General features: G+C 38.3%; 1 protein-coding gene across 2 annotated transcripts; it reads right to left on the reverse strand.

Annotated features, from left to right (window-relative positions):
- Positions 1-472: 472 nt before the first annotated feature.
- On the reverse strand, positions 473-18,577 carry LOC101938879 (sterile alpha motif domain-containing protein 9-like). 2 transcript variants are annotated; one of them, XM_065583091.1, is made up of 4 exons: positions 18,372-18,544; positions 14,625-14,703; positions 8,628-9,071; positions 473-7,918 (listed from the first exon to the last, which is right to left on the reverse strand). In XM_065583091.1, the coding sequence occupies exon 4, from the start codon at positions 7,690-7,692 to the stop codon at positions 3,091-3,093; it is 4,602 nt and encodes a 1,533-aa protein (XP_065439163.1). In that variant the 5' UTR covers positions 7,693-7,918; positions 8,628-9,071; positions 14,625-14,703; positions 18,372-18,544; the 3' UTR covers positions 473-3,090. The 2 variants fall into 2 exon arrangements, with proteins under 2 accessions (XP_065439163.1, XP_005308599.2); XM_005308542.5 differs by lacking the exon at positions 8,628-9,071 and having other exon boundaries at positions 18,372-18,577.
- Positions 18,578-19,438: the final 861 nt, after the last annotated feature.

Below are 19,438 nucleotides of genomic sequence, written 5' to 3' on the forward strand. Positions count from 1 at the left end.
ACTCACCATTTCAATATTCCTCATCCCTCAGACTTCTGCTTCCATGCCTGTACTTACTCATTCCGTATTGTCATGGGAGTGACTTTCACACGGTGCAGGAGGGGAGCACTCTGAGCTTGATCCAAAGCCCAAATAAAGTCAAAGGCAAATCTGTCCTAGGGACAGATCCTCAACTTGTGTAAACTGTTGTAGCTCCACTGAAGTCAATGGAGATATGATAATTTACACCAGCTGAGGAGCTGGTTCCCATTGATTTCACTGAACTTTGGGTAAGATCCCTTATGTGCTGCTCCTCAAACCCATTCCTTCCCTGGCCTAGACTGGTTCTGCTACCAGGTATGGAGGTGTGGGTTGGATTTACTCCTCAGTGGAACACTTGCACACATTCATCAACCACTTAAATACTGACCTAAACAATACACACAGTCAAAGGTATAGCGCAAAGCGCACACATTAACGACATTCAAAAATAACATTGTGGATTCCAAAATCCCAAACTTCCCTTTTTATTAAATATCATGTTTCTGAATGAGCAAGGAAAACTTCTGGCAAATCCACATAAGATGTAACAAATATTAATCTGCACAGCACACAATGTCCAGAGAGCTACAAATCAACTCATGAGGAATATAAATAGCCCCTAAACAAACAAAATACCAAAAAAGCTCCAGTAAGCTAGAGAATTGCTTAAGCCCACATCCTCAGCAGTATTTAGACACTGAATTTCAATTGATTTCAATGAGTGTACAGTGCCTATATACCTTTCAGGATCTGGGCCTTAACATTTAACATTCTTAAACAATTCACTAATGCATAATTATGTCTAGGTTTTCTTATGCATGTGGCATTTGTTAACTATATCTGATTTTTGGATACCTTTTTGGATACCTTGGTGAAAAGATTATGCTAAGCTATTATCAAAGTTTAACTTAAACTATTATCAATCAGTGAACATTGATCGCACCCTTCCTTTTACTTTATCCCATAATATAAGAACAAGAGGTCACTGGATGAAATTAACAAATGAGTAAAAGGAAGTACTCCAAACAGCATACAATCAAATTGTAATATACACTTCTTTAGGAAGCTAAAGAGAAACAATCTGACTGAATTTTAAAAAGTTTTATAATTTTATAAGCATTCCAAATACTGTACCAATATTTGCAGCTATAAAAAGGGTTATACTATTGCAGAGTAATGTTGCAGAAGTATATTTCATTGTAAAATCTGAAGTTATAAAAGCTATAAAACCTGTAAAACCTATGGGTAATTAATTAATCCCATCATGATTCAGGGCATAAATTGATTGCCTGCAAGGGGTCAAGAAGGATTTCTCTTCATGTACTATTTTGTACAACTGGCTAGATGTACTATAGGTTTGTTTTTTCACCTTATTCTGAAGCATCAGGTATTGGTTGTTGTCCAATAGCTGGAATAGACTTTACTCAGGTGATTAGTCATATTGAAATCCCATATCTGGATTGGGCCTTATATATGGTACATCCTATGTTACTGACACATCCAGAGTTTTAAAGTAATTTTTAAAGAAAATGTATGTAAATGTTTACTAACTTAATACATTTAAAGTCTGATAATCATATTCACACAGTGTAGAAGTATAACTGTGGAGAATCCTCATACTGCAGTAACATACTGTTTTTGATATTTCATACTAGTGCACTTTTCTTTGTGGAAAATTTATAATACAACCCTAGCATATGAAATGGCAATTTCCTGCATATGCATTCAGTTGCTTCTCCCATTGAAGACAACAGTGATCAGTGTTAAAAAGGAACAAACTACTGGAAGGAAACAAATGTCCCTAATATGGAAAAAACACCAGAGGAGATAAACCTTTAGACCTAGAAACATATGTGACAAGGAGTAAAACTTCAAAATTTCTTAAGTGATTTAGGAGCTTAAATTCTATTTTCAAACTCCTAAGTGCCTAAGTCCCTTTTGAAAATGGAACTTAGGCACTTTTGACAGTTTTAACTCAGATCAATTTAAAATGGGCCAGAAATAGTGATGTTCTTTCGTTCAGTGCCTTGTAAGTCAAAACAGAAAATATTTCCATCCTTGCTTTGTACCATAGACCTAACTTTATTTCCAAATATCTCAGCAGAAGAGGAAGGGGAATGCTTGCTTTCTCCTGGAGTAAATATATTACAGTTATTGTTTATCTAAAACATGAGTATGTCAGAATACAGCTGTTATAGATATATTTTGCTGTAGATCAAAAGGTTATTTTCTTAGCTACCTGAAGGCCTGATCTCCCCTGCCTTGCAGCTTGTATAGTCATTTACTCTTGTGCAAAGCTGGTGTAAAATGCTACCATTTGATTTGGTAGCATTTTACACCCACAACATACAAGGTAAATTACTATATAAGGTAAAGGCAATGGAGAATCAGACTCTAATTGATCAATGTTCTATGCACATTCAATGTGTATAGAAGTATCAGCTTGATGACCTAATGTTTTTAGGAAAATAGTAAAAATTAAAAAAAAAACAGCTGGGAGCATAGGAGGGAGTGTATATAGCAGAAGATGATAGGGCTTTATAGCCATCATGGCATTTTAAAAACAAATCATGTTGGGGTCATTTTGTCTGCAAAGTTCTTTCCAGGCTGAATAATATCTTTCTTCGCATCAGCCATTCAAGAATCTTGCTTTGCATTAGCATGTCTGCATATCATACCACACTGCTCATATCTGGAAAAGTAGGAGAGGAGTTAGAGAGCTCTGCACTAAATGTGAAGAGGCTGGAGGAATAGAAGAGGGAATTGCACAGAAATCCAGATGCTTACTTCTGAAGCTATGAATAAAGAAGTGTTAAGGCTAAAGAATGTATCTAAAAGGCTCCATGGATGTAGAATCATAGATTATGAGGGTTGGAAGGGACCTCAGGAAGTCATCTAGTCCAACCCCCTGCTCAAAGGAGGACCAATCCTAGACAGATTTTTAGCCCAGCTCCCTAATGGCTCCCTCAAGGATTGAACTCACAACCCTGGGTTTAGTAAGCTAATACGCAAACCACTGAGCTATCCCTTCCCCCATTAAAGCATCTAATACTTTAATTATTCAAACTCTTAAATCATTTTTATGTCATATGCTATTGGACCATCCATGGAAAATCCCAGATAGAAAGACACTCTTTCTATGCTTTTGCCACTTCTGAGCTGGCCTAAGAAAGCAGGTCGCACTGGTATACTGATTTTTTCATCAATTCCATAGTCCACATAGACAAGATCATTTTCAACCTTGCCATGTAGACGAAGCAATAGATCTCGGACATCCTTTTCTTCCCATATGCATCCTTTCTGCCACAGGGAATGCAAGTCATGTACTTGGAGCGGACTGAAAAACTGATATATTTTTCCTTTGTGAACAAGCCTATTCAGACCTCTACTATTCCCAAGATAGAAATGAGCAACAGGCTGCTTGGAACGACACATTTGTCTGTATTGCCCTCTAAAAGACTTCTTCAGTGATGTGACATACTTTTCCATTTGTCTGGAATCCTGATCTAATTGTTTTTGATTCTCTGGCCAGAATAATAAAGAGGCTAAGAAGTAAGGTTCTGAAAATCGATGCTCTAGACCTACTAGCTGTAGGATTTTTCTAAGCTGTGCTTTCAATTCATGAAGAGCACATATCTTCCTGGATTTAGGTTTAATACAACTGAGAACAATGTTTGCCAAAATGAAATTCTGCTTCTCCCTCAACAGGGGTCTCTGTGTGCATTTTTCAATCAAAAATGTATATTTATTCACTATGTCTTCCATTTTGCTTTCAGCTTTTTCATGACTGTTGAGGTACTCCAAAAGCCCAGAAAACCTGTCTGCTTTGGAAGCCTCCAAACTTCTCCTGCAGTGATCCTCCTGCCGAGGCAAACTGAGTTTTGAACTCATTGGATTGTCCCCCGATATCTCAGGATCCAAGTGGCAAAATATTTCTGCATATTTGTTGAAACATTCTCGAACCCTCTTACGTATTTTGAACTCCACACTTTCTTTTTCAATATTTCTTGGTTTCAGAAGGACAAAGTAGTTCTCAAAAAACTCAAATGCCTCCTTCAAACTTGAGCGCAAATTAGATAAATAACCACAGTAATAGTCAAGTGCAAACTTATATTCTTCACTTTCAGTGTCACTAGTTGCTGTTGGGATGGCATGCTTTCCTGACAAATATTGTAGCATATCTTCTTGGGACAATGTATTTTTTTTGTTGAAAAGAGGAGTACACCCAAGAATATCTATAGTGTACAGACCAGTTTCTATCTCCCCCAAATAACCAGCTGTATTATAAGTATCATACCTCCGTTTAGACTTTTGGAGCTGCAATGCTTCTCTTACATTGTCTGTACTTTCATTCTGTTGCTGGGATTCTTTAAAAGCCTCTGAAGCACACTTAGCAAGCTCTAGCAAATGTTTCAGGTCTTCAGCAGTTATGACCTTCCTTTTTGCATTTTCATCCACCCAATTTTTTACCTGACTTTTAAAAACTTGGCCTAAAGTATCTGATATATATGAATTGTTAGGAGCTTTTTTTTTGGCTTCTTTGGCCCACTCCAGTGCAGACCCAAAATTCTTTTCTATAATATAGTAGTGTCTTGCTAAGGCTTGGCAAATGAATGGGTTTTGGCTAAATCGAATGGCTCCTTCACGTAACACGCTTTCAACTTCAGCACTACCTTCTTCCTTCTGTATTTTTTCAATTAATGGGGAAAACAATGTGTCTGCATCATCTCCATGTTCTTTACGTTGTCTGGTAAGTAGCATACTTTGCACATCATCTAGAAGTTTTTTTCTTCCCAAGGCAAAATCATAAAATAAATTCTGTTTTAACAATTGCAGTGTTATTGCACTTTTAGTTAACCTATAGGTTAGGTTAAATTCTTCTAGACAGCAATTAGCGATCAGTGGGTGAATGATACGCACTCCTTTGTATGATCCATGTTCTTGCACCTGACTTTGTATTAGAATATTAGAACAAATTCCCATCTTGTCTTCTAAACTTTCTTTACCCCAATATTTAATAATTATTCCAAAGAAATCTTCACATTGCGATACTGAGATACTGGACTCTGTAACGTAAGAGTTTAATATTGCCAGGAAGGAAATAAGTTGTCCTTGTTTGCTGTTAATGTCCAAACCTTTCAGTGTGTTCTTGACCACATTTTTTATATACTCTGGATTAAATTGTTCTTTCATAATCATAAATGAATAGAAATCTTCAGGGTGCTGATGCTGCTGTTTAATTTCTTCCAGCTTCTTCTCAAAAGCCCGTTGCTCTTTGAAAGAAAGTTCATGTTTTAGATTAATGCTGTCTGATTGACTGCTCTTTGAGCTTTCCACAGGATTCTGAGATCTCATACAATTTATAATGATCACTACAGGGTTTTCATAGCTAATGCATTTTCCTACTATAGCTGACTGAATTTCATGCTGCAGAAGGTAGACATTTTCTTGCTCTTCAAAATCATCTACAAGAAGTAATACTGGCAAGTAATCTTCTTGGTTGGTTGCGCCGTAGGTGATTAAAGTTGTTAACTGTGTTCCGATTTCTGCAAAATCAACAGTTTTATTTTTCAGAACGGCACATCTGAATTTCTTCCTTAGCTCCCAGAGAACATGCATAGCTAAAGTAGTTCCACCGCAGCCTGGAGAGTGATAAAGATTGATAACTTTTGACGGTTTTTGTGTAGAGGACTGGGATGAAGATTGAATCAACTCTTCAAGTTTTTCATAACTGTCCCTCTTGATAAAGGGGGAAGAATAGTTTTCAGAAGAGAAATAAAAATTCCACCATGACACTTTGCCACCCCGGTAAAAATGCTCTTCTTGAGATTTTCTGAATTCAGAAAATTGAGCTTTATCCTTTTCTATCTCTGTATCTTTGCATTCATTTTCACAAAGTATTTCCAATGCTGTCATGAAGTCTTCTTCCTTCTTTAGAAGAACAGTAGAAGAACCATTACATGGTAAAAGCCTCTGAGAAGACTGTGTCACAGATTTCAATTTAAGGATAGTACCGTTCACTGTTTGAAGGTTTAAATTAGCAACGCATCTCTCAGTAAGTTCATCTTGATTAATGGATCTAGCTTGCAGAAGATCTTTCCATATTTGGAATGTTTGTGAACCAATACAAATGCAGAGCATGTCTCCAAGCCCTCCCAGATCTTGGTAAAATGTGCAGAATGTTTCAATAAGGGGATCCCCTGGATCTTCCACTTTGGAGAGCAAAAGAAACACTACTAGAAACTTTCCTCTTTGCAGTACATCCGGATGTGAAAGAAATGAAATCAACTTCCTGACTTCAGCAGCCCTCTTTTGTTGCCACAAACTGGGATCTAAAGGTTGATATTTTTCATCATTAAGATCTGATCTGCCATTGCAGAAAATCCAGCTGGGCTGGTGATAGAGATTCAGATCTTCAATTATTACAGAAATTGTTTCCACTTTCATTTGATACTGATTTGGAAAATGAAGGTTTGCACCTCGTTTTTCTCTGTATTTTTTGGCCACCCCATTCTTTTCTGACTCAGAATCATACTCCAGCACAGCAAACCATTTTATTTCCTGCAAAAAGTCTAAATGCTGTGTTTGAAGAGGATGGCACTTGTTTGTTACTAATATATACCAGTCATAATAGGAATTATCCAGCAAGTCCCTGTTACCTGTGAGTAGGCTAATCAGCTTTCGACCCTCATTCTCTTTCTTCTTTCGTTTTTCTCTGTGTTCTTCCTCTGCTGCTTTTCGACGATCTGCTGCAGATGTAATCTTGGACTTAAATGACTGGAGTTCTTTTGGATTATTAAAAATGTTTTTAGAGCTGGGTCCATCCCGTATAAATAAAGACTGTTCCCAAGTTTTAGTCTTAAAATTGTAATTATTTATATGGAAATATTTTGTTTGACATATAGAGTGTTTTGGAACTACATCTACTTCAATGACAAATGTATTTGATGGAGTGTTATTTTGCAATAATACTTCCACAAATCTAGGTGCCCTAATGCAGTCTTTTGCAATACGGACAAAACTTTGATCAAAGTACTTTTCAATTTTTTCATTAAAATAGTCAATAAATACATCTTTACTGCTTAGTTTCACTCCTATAATTTCCCCGTGTGGCTGGTTGCTTACTCCAAAATGAATAGTACCATTAGTGCGGGAATTCATACATGCAGCAGCAAATCTAAAGGTTTCATTGCTAAATTTCAGCTTAATATCCTCTTCTGTTGCTTTCTCCGTGTTTGTGAACAGTTTGAACTCATGTGCTGGCTCAATGAGATTCAGTGGCCCTGTTTCAGGGACATTAAGAATATAGTGCTGTATATAACGACGACTATCATGAAACTCATCAAAAGGATATGGCAAACAGTTTTGTCTGGTTGGATGTTGATTATTTTCCAGTAATTTCTTTGATTTATCTTCTGCTTCACCTAACTTGTTTTCTATTCTATCTGTGAGCATAGACTCTATAGACTTTGTGCATTCAGATAATCTAAGTTCTTGTGACTCACTGGCATCTGCTGACTTTGATTTTCCTTTATTCTTTTCATCTTGCTTTGCACTTCCTCCATCTTCCTTCTCCATTAAATATTTTTCATCATGAGTCTTTTCACTATCTTCTTGTCTAACTGTCTGAGCTGTGCTTTCAACTAGAAAGTTACATTTCAATGCATTCATAATTTGAAGAGCTGGGCCATACGTTATGCCTATATCTGTAAAATGTTCTTTAGTAAACAGCTTCAAGGCTGAACCTGTCACATCTTGGCTAAACAAGATTTCACCATATTTCTGGTCAATCTTAAGTTCTTCAGTTACCCAGTGTTTTACTTGTTCTTTTGTCCAGTCATCAATATTTGGAGACAGATTTGGTTGCTCACTCTTCGCAAGGTTTTTAACTTTAGCCCTTAAAAAAAAAAAGAGAAGATAACCAAAACTGTTATCTATTACAGTATATTAGTTTTTAAAAGCTCTTTAAAATCATATTCCATCAAATTCCTTCATTAATAGTATCTGAAATATAATATAAAGAAACACTTAGTCTACATGGAGAAGATAATAATAATGCCTTGCTCTTCTATAGAGTTTAAGGCACTACATATGTCAAACAGATTAGCTTTAGTATTATTGCAAAAAAAATTAAGATATTTCACTTTGCAGTCCCCGGTTTAAATTAAATTAAGGTCAATAATAAACAACATTTGTGAGTCTCTGATAGCCATATGGTGGCCTATATCAAATGAGTTGGAAGCTTTGGTCCCTTTGTTGGTCAACAGATGTTCATACCACAAACTCCATTGTTCCAATTGGATAGAATTGGTATTATGTTTGTAGTCTCAGCAGGCAAACCACTGGTGAGGTGGTTTGGAGAGTCCTGTACTCCTCTCCCAGTGCTTAGTTCAGTGGTGTCCAACCTTTTCGGCCTGAAGACCAAATTCATTATTTAAAAAATAAGAGCCCACAATCAATAGTTTAAGACAAATATTCTGCTCTGTTCCACTCCTTTTGCACCATACAGACAGTGCAAAGGGATCACAAAATACTCATAAGTCCCCTGCTGGGGAATCCTCCAATAGGTATAGAGTCAACATAGCTATCTCCTATTATAGTCTCACCACAATTGCAGGTGCAGGATGTGTTTCAGAGTGGGGAAGGACTTGTCAGATGGTGAGGAGAAATGGCTGAGATGTGCTGTGCTCTTTAATCCCTTGAGGATCAGAAGCAGCTGGTGCAGGTCAGAGCAGCCCTCCGCCAGAGAATCAAGTAGTTATAACTGATAGTTGGGTCTCAGATTCTCTTCCTCTTCCTAGGTTGCCCTGGTTGGCTGTGTGGGAGAGAAGAGCCACCCTTTGCTAGGCACTCTTCTAGGCACAGTAAGAGCCAGTTTAAATCCTGTCACCTGCTCTTCCTCGGGCTTCCACAACCCAGCAGCAAAATAGGCAATGGAGCATTCAAAGCTACACTTTCCTCCTACACAAGAGGAATTGGAAAATTCTCACCGATGAGAAGAATTTTGTTATAATTGGCATTACTGAAGCCTGGTGGGATGATCTGCATAACTGGAATGTTAAAATCACTGGTTACAACCTATTTAGGAAGGATAGAGCGACTCAAAGAGGCTGGGGATGGCACTCTACATTATCAACACCATTATCTGCTTTAGAGTCATTGATAAATCAGAACATCAGGATCCCGAATGCATATGAATCAATGTACTAACTAACAAAGCCCAAGAAGGGTGCTTCCTAGTCTTTGTTACAGACCACTGCATCAAAATAGAGAACAGGGTGAGTAGTTCTTTAAGTTGCTGTCTGTAATTTGTGGAAAGAAAAAATTGCGTTATCACAGGGGACTTCAATTTCGGGTACATGGTGGAGGTCTCATTACAGCCAGTGGCAAAACAACATTAGAATTTCTAAACATTACAGATGATAATTTTCTTATGCAAAATGTGCAGCATGGTAATTTTTTGGACCTCATTATGCTAGATATAGCTGTAATAGGGAGCTGCAATAGGGAGGGGACAGCTCCTAGCAGAACATCTCCTGGGATTGTGGAGGAAGTGGTGGGCTGCATTTGGAAAGGTAGCACCTCTTACCTCCTCAGTGTAGTGACAGGGCTGATTCAAACACTTAAGTTTAGAAACCACAGACTGCAGTTTGAGGGATGGGCATAATTCAACTCACAATCAAATACAAGTTTTCTTCTTAACACAGTCACCCCGGAGGGACAAAATTTAGAGCCTTGAGGGGCACAGGTTGCTGGACACCATTGCTTTAGGTATTCTTTAGATAAGCTAAAGTTTTAGTTTTCATTGATGTCTATCCAGCACCTTTCACAAGCAAAACATTAAGTAAAATAAAATAAAAACGAATAACAAAGCAAAGAGACTGGGAATACCTAAAGAAAGTGGGTCTGATCTCATTTACACTGGTTTTACTGTGTTGTACTCACTTCACTTCTATAGAGTTAATCCTAATTTACACTTTCTGATAGAGCTTTCCATTGCAAAGCTGCCGATGCTTAAACATTGAAGACAGTAAGTGATGGGCTGTCTGAGGGTGCTAGTAACCTCACTAATGGGAAGGGTGTAGTCAGGTAAAGGGGGCAGATATAAAAGAGGAGAGAGAGAAGGACAATTGGGGAGAGGGGGGCCAGAGGAGAAGCTGTAGTAAGTTCCCTATCTTTGGAAAGGGGCCTGATAGAAGGCCAAAGAGGCTGGAAAGGCAGGAAGCAGACAGTCTGTTCCTGAGGTGAGCCTGAGGGAAGACCAGGAGCTGCTTGTATCATGATCAGTGGAACTGGAGTCAGAAGGCCCATGTGGAACCTGTGTGCTTACCACAAAGGAAAATTCCAGTGGCACTATGAATTCCAGTATGCAAGGAACTGGAAAGTCTGCAGAGCAGGGGTATCGTAGCACATTTAGAGACCAGTACAGCTTGGATAAACAGCATGGTTGTGGTAAAGAAGCCATCAGGCAAATTAGGCATCTGCATAGAACCCAAGTCACTGCATCAGGCATTGAAAAGATGCCACTATCCACTGCCCACAATTGATGACATCTTACCAGAACTCTCCAAAGTCGGAATCTTTATAGTCTGTAATGTGAGGAATGGGTTTTGGCACAAAAAACAGGATAAAGAGTCCAGCATGCTGATAACCTCTGCAATACCATCTGCAGAGGTGTTGCAGAAAAGACTCACCTAAGTGCTTGAAGAACTGCCTGGGGTGAAAATAATTGCAGATGATATCCTCATTGTAGGTGAAAAGAGCAATGATACAGAAGATGAACAAGATCATAACAGAAACCTATAAACATTTTTAGAGCAATGCAGGCAGGGTGGATAAAAATCAATGATTTTTTTTATTTAAATCGGATTATTTTGATAAAATGCTTTTTGAGGAAAAAACATAGTTTTAATTAAGATACATTATAGTTCAAAGATATCTCATCATGGAATTGGGATTATAAATTCTAATTCTATAGTATGAGACAATTTATTCAAGTAATGTTTAAGAAAAGTTTTGTAAATGCGTTCCAGTAGTTCATGGATTAGGGACTCAATTTTATGGGGTTCCAGGGGCTCCTGTATAGATTATTTAGGTTAATCTTTCTATCTACCCAATGGGACTCAGTGCTCAGTCTAGAAGATACCATCAGAGATGCTTAGTTTTGCAATTCTCAAACTGTGGATTTGTGTCTCCAGAGATACCATGCTTGTTAACAACAAAAATGTTTTTAAATAAATAAATAAATGAATAATATATAGAGGTGAGAAATAACAGACCTCAACTCTATTGCCCCTCTGCAAATTTGTGTACACAGAGTCAATCCCTTACCTCTCTCTAAAAGTGCAAAGTTTTAAAAAGTTCAATGAATAGAAGATTGTTGTGGGTGGAATAGATCTGGACAAGGAGAAGTCTGGAGATAAATGTGAGAAGGGAGGGACAAGCAGTAGAAACAAAAGTGAAACTATTTGAGCAGCATATTCCAGAAGTCTTGAGGTCTTTCTGAGTGTAGCCTTCATTGATTTGAGATCTACCATATCATTCTCCCACTAGGAGAGAAAACTTATAATGGCAGCAGGCCGTAAAAGAGACCCAGTTTGGGAATAAGAACCATTCAAGAAATATATGTTTGCTGATGATGTTTTAAAGAAAGTCACACCAGTGAACTGGTGGAATTCACTTAAGCACTTGGATTCAGAGACTGTTGAAGTGATAATCTCACTTTTAACAGCAGTAGCTTCTTCTGCCGGTGTAGAAGAATATTTTCTTCTTTTGGACTAATTCATTCCAAATTGAGAAATTGTTTGGGCCCTGAAAATGCAGGAAAGCTAGTTTTTCTTTTCCAGATTATGAACAAACAGGAAAATGAAGGCGAAGACGACTGAGTTAGCTGCAGAAGCCAATATTTTAAGTTTCTCATGTTGACCTGGCTGACATAGTCAATTTAAATTTTTTTTTAATATTCAATTTAATTATTTTAGTTAATATTTTTTTAACAAAAACAAAGCTGATTTTATGTTTAACTTGAATGTTTAACTAAATTCAAAAATTCATATGCTTGTTTTGTTAAAATATATGTTTGCTGTAAAAAAAAAATCCAGAATACATAACGTCGTTGTTTAGTTAAATAAAACAATTTAAATGTCTGATGATGTTCACCTCCTAATACAGCATGGCAAGAAAATCCTCCAAATATTAATGATTAACCTGTTGAATTGGAGATAATTCACCTCCCAGTGATTTCATAAATATCTGCTTTAATTACTTTGGTAAATGAAATAACCAAACAATCATTCATTTTCTGATATAGCTGTAAAACTAATCTGAAAAGTTTTCAAAATAAATCCCTTAAAAATGTATAGTGTGTACCTTCTAAAAATGAAACCTACATCTATCTCTGAGTTGTGAAGAATATGTTATAACAACTAACAAAAATGCACTTTTATGTAGAAATCCATGGTTAAATCGAGTCTTCCTGACTAGTGATTTAAATCAAATCCACCCTGAATGCAGGTACAAGAATGTAAAACTCAGCCCAGAAAAATTGCAACTCAAACAATATTTGGTGACATACATTGGACATCTGCTCACATCAGAGGAATTGAAAGCAGTAAGCAGATCCCAGCAAGATCAAGGCAGTCAGAGACATGCCAGCTTCAATGGATGTGAAAAGAGTACATCACTTCATAGGAATGATAAATTATCTGTCCATGTTCTCTTCACACCTGGCTGCAGTAACAGAATCCATATGTCAGCTGGAGACCGTCACTCCTGTGAGGATCCAGCCATTAGAGAGACACCAGAAAGAGGGGACTAAAGGAGTTATGAGGAGTGCAGTGGCAAAATGACTATGCAAGAGGGACAAGAGATCCAAAGGAATAGGAGACACTTATGAGCCAGCAGACACCACACCTAGAGAAGGCATACAGAGCTACAGAGATCATCACAGGATGCAGAGACGGAGAACCATTTGGAAGTCAATCCCACAAGGAGGGAGAAGACTCCACAGAGTAAGAGTTTGCTAGACTTGGAGACAGGTGATATGGAGACAGAAAGAGGTCACTCCCAGTGTGGTCACCTGTTGAGCAGACCCAACTATCTCAAAGACTATGCAATCAGCTGAATCTGTGGTAAAGGCAAGACTCCAACTCGGCTATGTTCTAGCAACCTCTGGCCGAAGGGATACAGGGTGAGGATCTGGGTGTCAATAATTTGTTTTTAATGTTTATATTAAAATATCTGTAAAGTATGGAAGATGTTGTATGATCAGTAGAATTGGAGTCATAGGGCCCAGGCTTCCTGGAGGGACTGTTACTGAGGGAAACAGGCAATATGAGGAACTGGTCTGGAAGCAACACAACCATATGGACAGAGCAGTGCACAGGATTTCATAGAGTTCCACTTGTTCAACTTAGCCTGCATTCAGCATCACTCTTTGCTAATGAAACACTGCTGGGGGATGATGGCTTGCCTGAACCCTTGGGAAGGTGGATAACTATGACAGCCCTAGACTGTGTGGTGGAGTGAAATGAAGAACAGGAGCCTGTGGACCAATGTGAGGACATTTCATTATAGCTGACCCTTGCCTGTGAGGGAAAGCGTGGCCAGCTGAGATCGACTGGGGCTGAAGGTTTAGTTGTCTACATATTTTTGTTGGACTTGTGGCCCTAGAAGGGTTAAACTCTTGAATGTGTCTTGGCCAGAGGGTCAGGCCACTGTTACAGCTGGAATAGGCTGAAAAACACAAGGGAAACTAAGGCACAGTGGTGGCTATTCCACATTCAGCCACCAGGGGTGGGTTGGGATGGAAAAACTGTGACATCCTATGACATGCGATCGTAATTCTCAGCCAACAAAGACTACAGATTTTGATGTTGATATTTCTTGCTTTATTCTTTAACTGATGCTACCAAGTGCTATTATATCAAACTAGGATCCAAATTTCACTATCAAATTTTGTAAGTTTCTGCGCATTCTGCTTTGTCTGGAGATGAAATGCTTTGTCTATGGCATATTGCTGTCTGTCAGACAGAGAGAGATAAGCATATGGATCACACTCTCGTGACCATTTTGTATAGTTATGTCAATTATAGACCGGATGGTTTGTACGTTCGTACGCACTGTAGAGTAAACAGGAGAAAAGAGAATTTTTCTTACATTTTTCTTCAATATTTTGTCTATTATTTTTAGCAATGGGGCCTGAATTGTAAACTTTGGATCTGAATCTACTGGAGATGAGATTTGGGTTGGGATCAGCTCCAGTTAATTCCAATATGAAAAGGCATGACAGAGGGAGGTGGCAGCACTAGAGCAGAGATTAATGCTGGAAAGATAGCCAGAAGAAATTGAAAGAGGCATAGATCACTAGTGGGAGAAGGAGACAAACAATCACCTAATTCAAACATATTTTAAACTTTCTACAGCTTTCCAGTGTGCCTTGCTCTGTGGCCAAGTAGCTGTGACCAAACTGAATTTCCACATTACCCTCTTTCCTTCACTGAGCTCAGGGGAATCTTGGGCTATTTGTACTAAATTATTACTCCCTGATCGAATCATTTGCAGCTACCGCTGCTAAATCAGTGGCACCAGTCAGCTCAATGTACCTTTTTTTCCCCATAATGGAATTCTTCTGAATGAAGAGTTTTCTTCTTAGTCCTTTTCAGTGAAGAGAATTCCTGCATGCTAAAATAAAAGGAACAATATATTATCTAAGCTTCCCTAGCAGCATAATTTCTCAGGCTGCCTATCTCCACCACTGCATAGATACAAGTACAGGCAGGATTCTGGAACTTACTGCTTCAAGGACTGGAGAAGTGCATGGCATGCCATAGAATGAAGCCACTCTTCTGGCTCCAGTCCAGGTTTTATGGGCTTGGGGACAGGTGGCAAGCATGCCATGGAGCCATTGCTTCCGCATCTCTTATCCTTTGCACAGATCCATCTGACCTGGCTCCACTCTTTTCACATTACATGAGGTGAAGGGACAAAATCAACCTCTATGTTAGTAAAATATCTTGTAAACCTATGATGCTATATAATTGATTATTAACAATACTAAAAGTATAGCACTTATTTTATAAAGAGCATTCTCTAAAAACAAGTTTGCTTGTTTTCTTTTCACTCCTCAGGACTTAAGTTGCTTTATTATCAAGTTTATTTTATCATCACAGACATAAAACTGAAATTCTTGTAAAGGACATTAAAATGGAAAAACACATAGTGGCAGGGAGACTGTTTTCAGCCTAGCAAGTTAGAATCAGAGAAATGTAGGAAGGGACCTCGAGAGGTCATCTAGTCTGGCCACCTGAACTGAGGCAGGACCAAGTATACCTAGACCATCCCTGACAGGTATTTGTATAACATGTTCTTAAAGACCTCCAGTGATGGGGATTCCACATCCTCCTTTGGAAGCCTATTCCAGTGCTTAAGTGTCCCTGTAGATAGATAGCTTTTCCTAACATCTAACCTAAATCTCCCTTTCTGTGGATTAAGCCAATTACTTCTTGTCCTATCTTTGGTGGACAATGAGAACAATTGAACACTATCCTCATTATAAAGCCCTTGCCATATTTGAAGACTGTTATCAGGTCTCCCCTCAATCTTCTTTACTCAACATTCCCAATTTTGTTTAACCTTTCCTCATAGGTCAGGTTTTCTAAACCTTTTATCATTTTTCTTGCTCTCCTCTGGACTCTCTTCAATTTGTCCACAGTGAAGGGATAGCTCAGTGGTTTGAGTATTGGCTTACTTAAACCCAAGGTTGTAAGCTTAATCCTTGAGGGGGTCATTTAGGGATCGGGGGGGGGGGGGGGGGAAATCTGTCAGGTGACAGTACTTGGTCCTGCTAGTAAAGGCAGGGGACTGGACTTGCTGACCTTTCAAGGTCCCTTCCAGTTCTATAAGATAGGAATATATCTTTCTTAAAGTGCTACCTAGAACTGGTCACAGTACTCCAGCTGAGGCCTCACCAATGCCAGGTAGAGTGGGCCAATTACCTCCTGTGTCTTACATATGACACTCCTGTTAATACATCACAGAATACTAGCCTTTTCTATAACTACATCACATCATTGACTCGTATTCAATTTGTGATACACTATAACCCCCAGATCCTTTTCAGCAGTACTATCGCTAGCCAGTTATTCACAATTTTGTTAGTTGTACATTTGATTTTTCCTTCCTAAGTGAAGCACTTTGCACTTGTCTTTATTTAATTTCATCTTGTTGATTTCAGACCAGTTCTGCAATTTGTCAAGGTCCTTTTGAATTCTAATCCTGTTTTCCAAACTGCTTGCAACCCCACCCAGCTTGTCACCTGCCAATTTTATAAGCATACTCCCAACTCCATTATCCAGGTCATTAATGAACATATTGAATAGTACCAGATACAGGAGAGTCCCCAGCTGGACCCAACTAGATATGACCCTCAGTTTGACAGCACACCATTGATAACTACTCTTTGAATACAGTTTTGCGCCCACCTTATAGTAATTTCATTTAAACCAAATTTCCCTATTTTGCTTATGAAAATGTCACATGGGACTGTGTCAAAAGCCTTACTAAAATCAAGATATCTCACAATTACAGCTTCCCCCCCATCCAATAGGCCTGTAACTGTGTCAAAGAAGGATATTAGGTTGGTTTGGCATGATTTGTTCTTGATAAATCCCTTTTGGCTGTTACTTATAACTCTGTCATCTTCTAAGTACTTACAAATTGTTTGTTTAATAATTTGTTCCAGTATCTTCCCAGGTATCAAAGTTAGACTGAATGAGCTACTGTTCCTCAGGTCCTCTTTGTTCTCCTTTTCAAAGATATGTTCTGTGTTTGTCCTTCTCCAGTCCTCTGGGTCCTCACTTGTACTTCATGAGTTATTGCTAATGGTTCCAAGATGGCTTCAGCTAGTTCTTTAAGTTCCTTACGATGAATTTCATCAGGCCCTGCTAACTTGAATGCATTTAACTTATCTAAATATTTGTAAACCTGTTCTTGTCCTATTTTGACTTGCATCCCTTTTACCCTGCTGTTAATATCAATTGTATTAAGTGTCTGGTCACAGTTAACCTTTTGAGTGAAGACAGAAGCAAAATAGGCATTAAGCTCCTCAGCCTTCTTGATGTCATCAGTTATTAGCTTTCCTTCCCCACGAAGCAGTGGACCTACATTGTTCTTTGTCTTTCTCTTGCTCCTAGTGATTTATAGAACTTCTTCTTATTGCCTTTTAAGTCTCTTGCTAGGTGTAACTCATTCTGTGTCTTAGCCTTTCTGATTTTGTCCCTACATGCTTGTGCTGCTCTTTTGTATTCATCCTTAGTAATTTGTCCACGTTTCCACTTTCTGCAGGCTTCTTTTTTGATTTTCAGGTAATTGAAGAGCTCATATTGGATCCATAGTGGCCTCATACTATTTTTCCTATCTTTCCTTTTCACTGGGATACTTTGCTGTTGTGCCTTTAATATTGTCTCCTTGAGAACTCCTGAACTCCTTTTCCCCTTAGATTTTCTTCCCCTGGACCTTGCCTACCTGTACTGTGAGTTTGTTAAAAGTCTGCTGTGCTATTCTATCTCCTTCCTTTCCTTAGAATCATGAATCTATCATTTCATGATCCGTTTCGCTCAGATTTCCTTCAAACATCAGATTTGTAACCAATTCCTCCCTATTAGAATCAAATCTGAAATGGCTGTCCCACTGATTATTTCCTTCACCTTCTGAAACAAAATGTTGCTCCCAATACATTTCCAGAAAGTAATTTAAATGTTATCATTTCACGAACCAGAATTCACGTTTGCAATACAGGTGCAGCTTATATTATTATTACACTTAAATATAATTATTTAAAAACAAATACTGTTTATTTCTTTATTTGGAAAATACATAGTGAAAGAGATGTCTGAAGCTGGATGGTTTAAGTTTCATTTTCTAGGTTCGCTGTAATGCTGCTCAGTTTCATTTACTAACCAGCACTACAGGAAATGAAACTAAAAAATAACAAAAATAATGCTGGAGTGTGAATAATTTGCTGTTGAAAGTAAAAATCTCCTGTTTTTGCAATAGCAAGTTTGCAACATCATTACTGTAGCATAGTATCTTTCAGTTAGGAAGTTCCATTGAATTATTCATTATACTCACTTCTGCAGCTATTACTAATAGCTCTTTCAGTAGGAAAAAATGTTGAGTAGAATATCACCTTTTATCCCATTATAGCTTCTGTCTAATATTTTGATAAAATAGTTTCACCAAAAAGGAGCAAATTCAAAATAAGCCATTAGCTGGTTTAGTGTTGCATAAAGTATTTTAAGTTATATGCATCTTCTTTGCCTCTTAGAGCTAAAAACTGATAATGCACTTACCAAGATTGTCATTCAACCTCCTTCATATAGTAGCTGGAGAAACGTGTTTATTCAGGTAGGAAAATTTGTTAAATGGTTGTTTCTTCTAATCAGCTACAAGATGAAATTATTTCAAAACCAATATCTTCTTGTTGCAGTAAGGGTCTGGCACACAGGAAAGCTAGCAACAAACTGAAATGTTATTTCCTGGTATGCAAGCTAGCAATAAACTTTGAAACGTTATTTCCTGGTATGCAGTTGTGTAACCGTTTATCACCCAATCACATGAGCTAGCGTTCACTCCTCTAGAGGCTACGGGTGCACCTTCCCTTAAAAAACAAAACAAAACAAGCAAGTAAATAATCACTGTCTCTGAACCTCAGTGACTTTCTGATCACAAAGCCAGATTTTGTCTCAAAATATTTCTTTCTGAGAGGGGCTGAAACAGTCATAAGGACTCATCTGCATAGTAGAGCACTGGCGCTGCTGGACTGACACACCCCACCGTGTCCGCTGTCATGTGGGCAATTGGAGCCACATGCTTGCACTACTCCCCATGTAGTGCCATAAGAGGGTGGTCTGGTGAAGACAGATTCACAACAATTCGTGGAGAATGTGGGCAATCACCCCTGGTATAAGGCAAAATGGTGATGCTTCAAAAACCCAAACACCTAAAAACACACCTCTAAGGGAGGAGACAACTTCAAAAAAACATGGACCTGGATAGATTATTAAAATGGGCTATGGAGAACTGGCAGCAGGCCACCCAAGAGCAGCAATAGCTGCGGGAACACTTACGTACCCAACAACAACAGCAGATGGCACAACCGCTGTTACCAGAAGATTTGTATTCAATTATACTATACCAATGATGTTGCCTAAAACACTTCTTTTAATTAAAAACCTTTCCTTTATAACCATCTAAACTGGTAACCAAGGTTGTGGCCTGCCCCAAGGGAATTGCCAAGGAAAGCTGCAGCTAGCTCGCTTTCCCTTGAAAGGACACGGATACAGCCCTCCAATCACGAATAGACAAGTAAGCAGCAAATCTTCAAAAACAAAATAATATTTATTTAGAAATGAGTGCT

This window comes from Chrysemys picta, chromosome 2, assembly GCF_011386835.1.
Source record: "Chrysemys picta bellii isolate R12L10 chromosome 2, ASM1138683v2, whole genome shotgun sequence".
Classification (NCBI taxonomy): domain Eukaryota; kingdom Metazoa; phylum Chordata; order Testudines; family Emydidae; genus Chrysemys; species Chrysemys picta.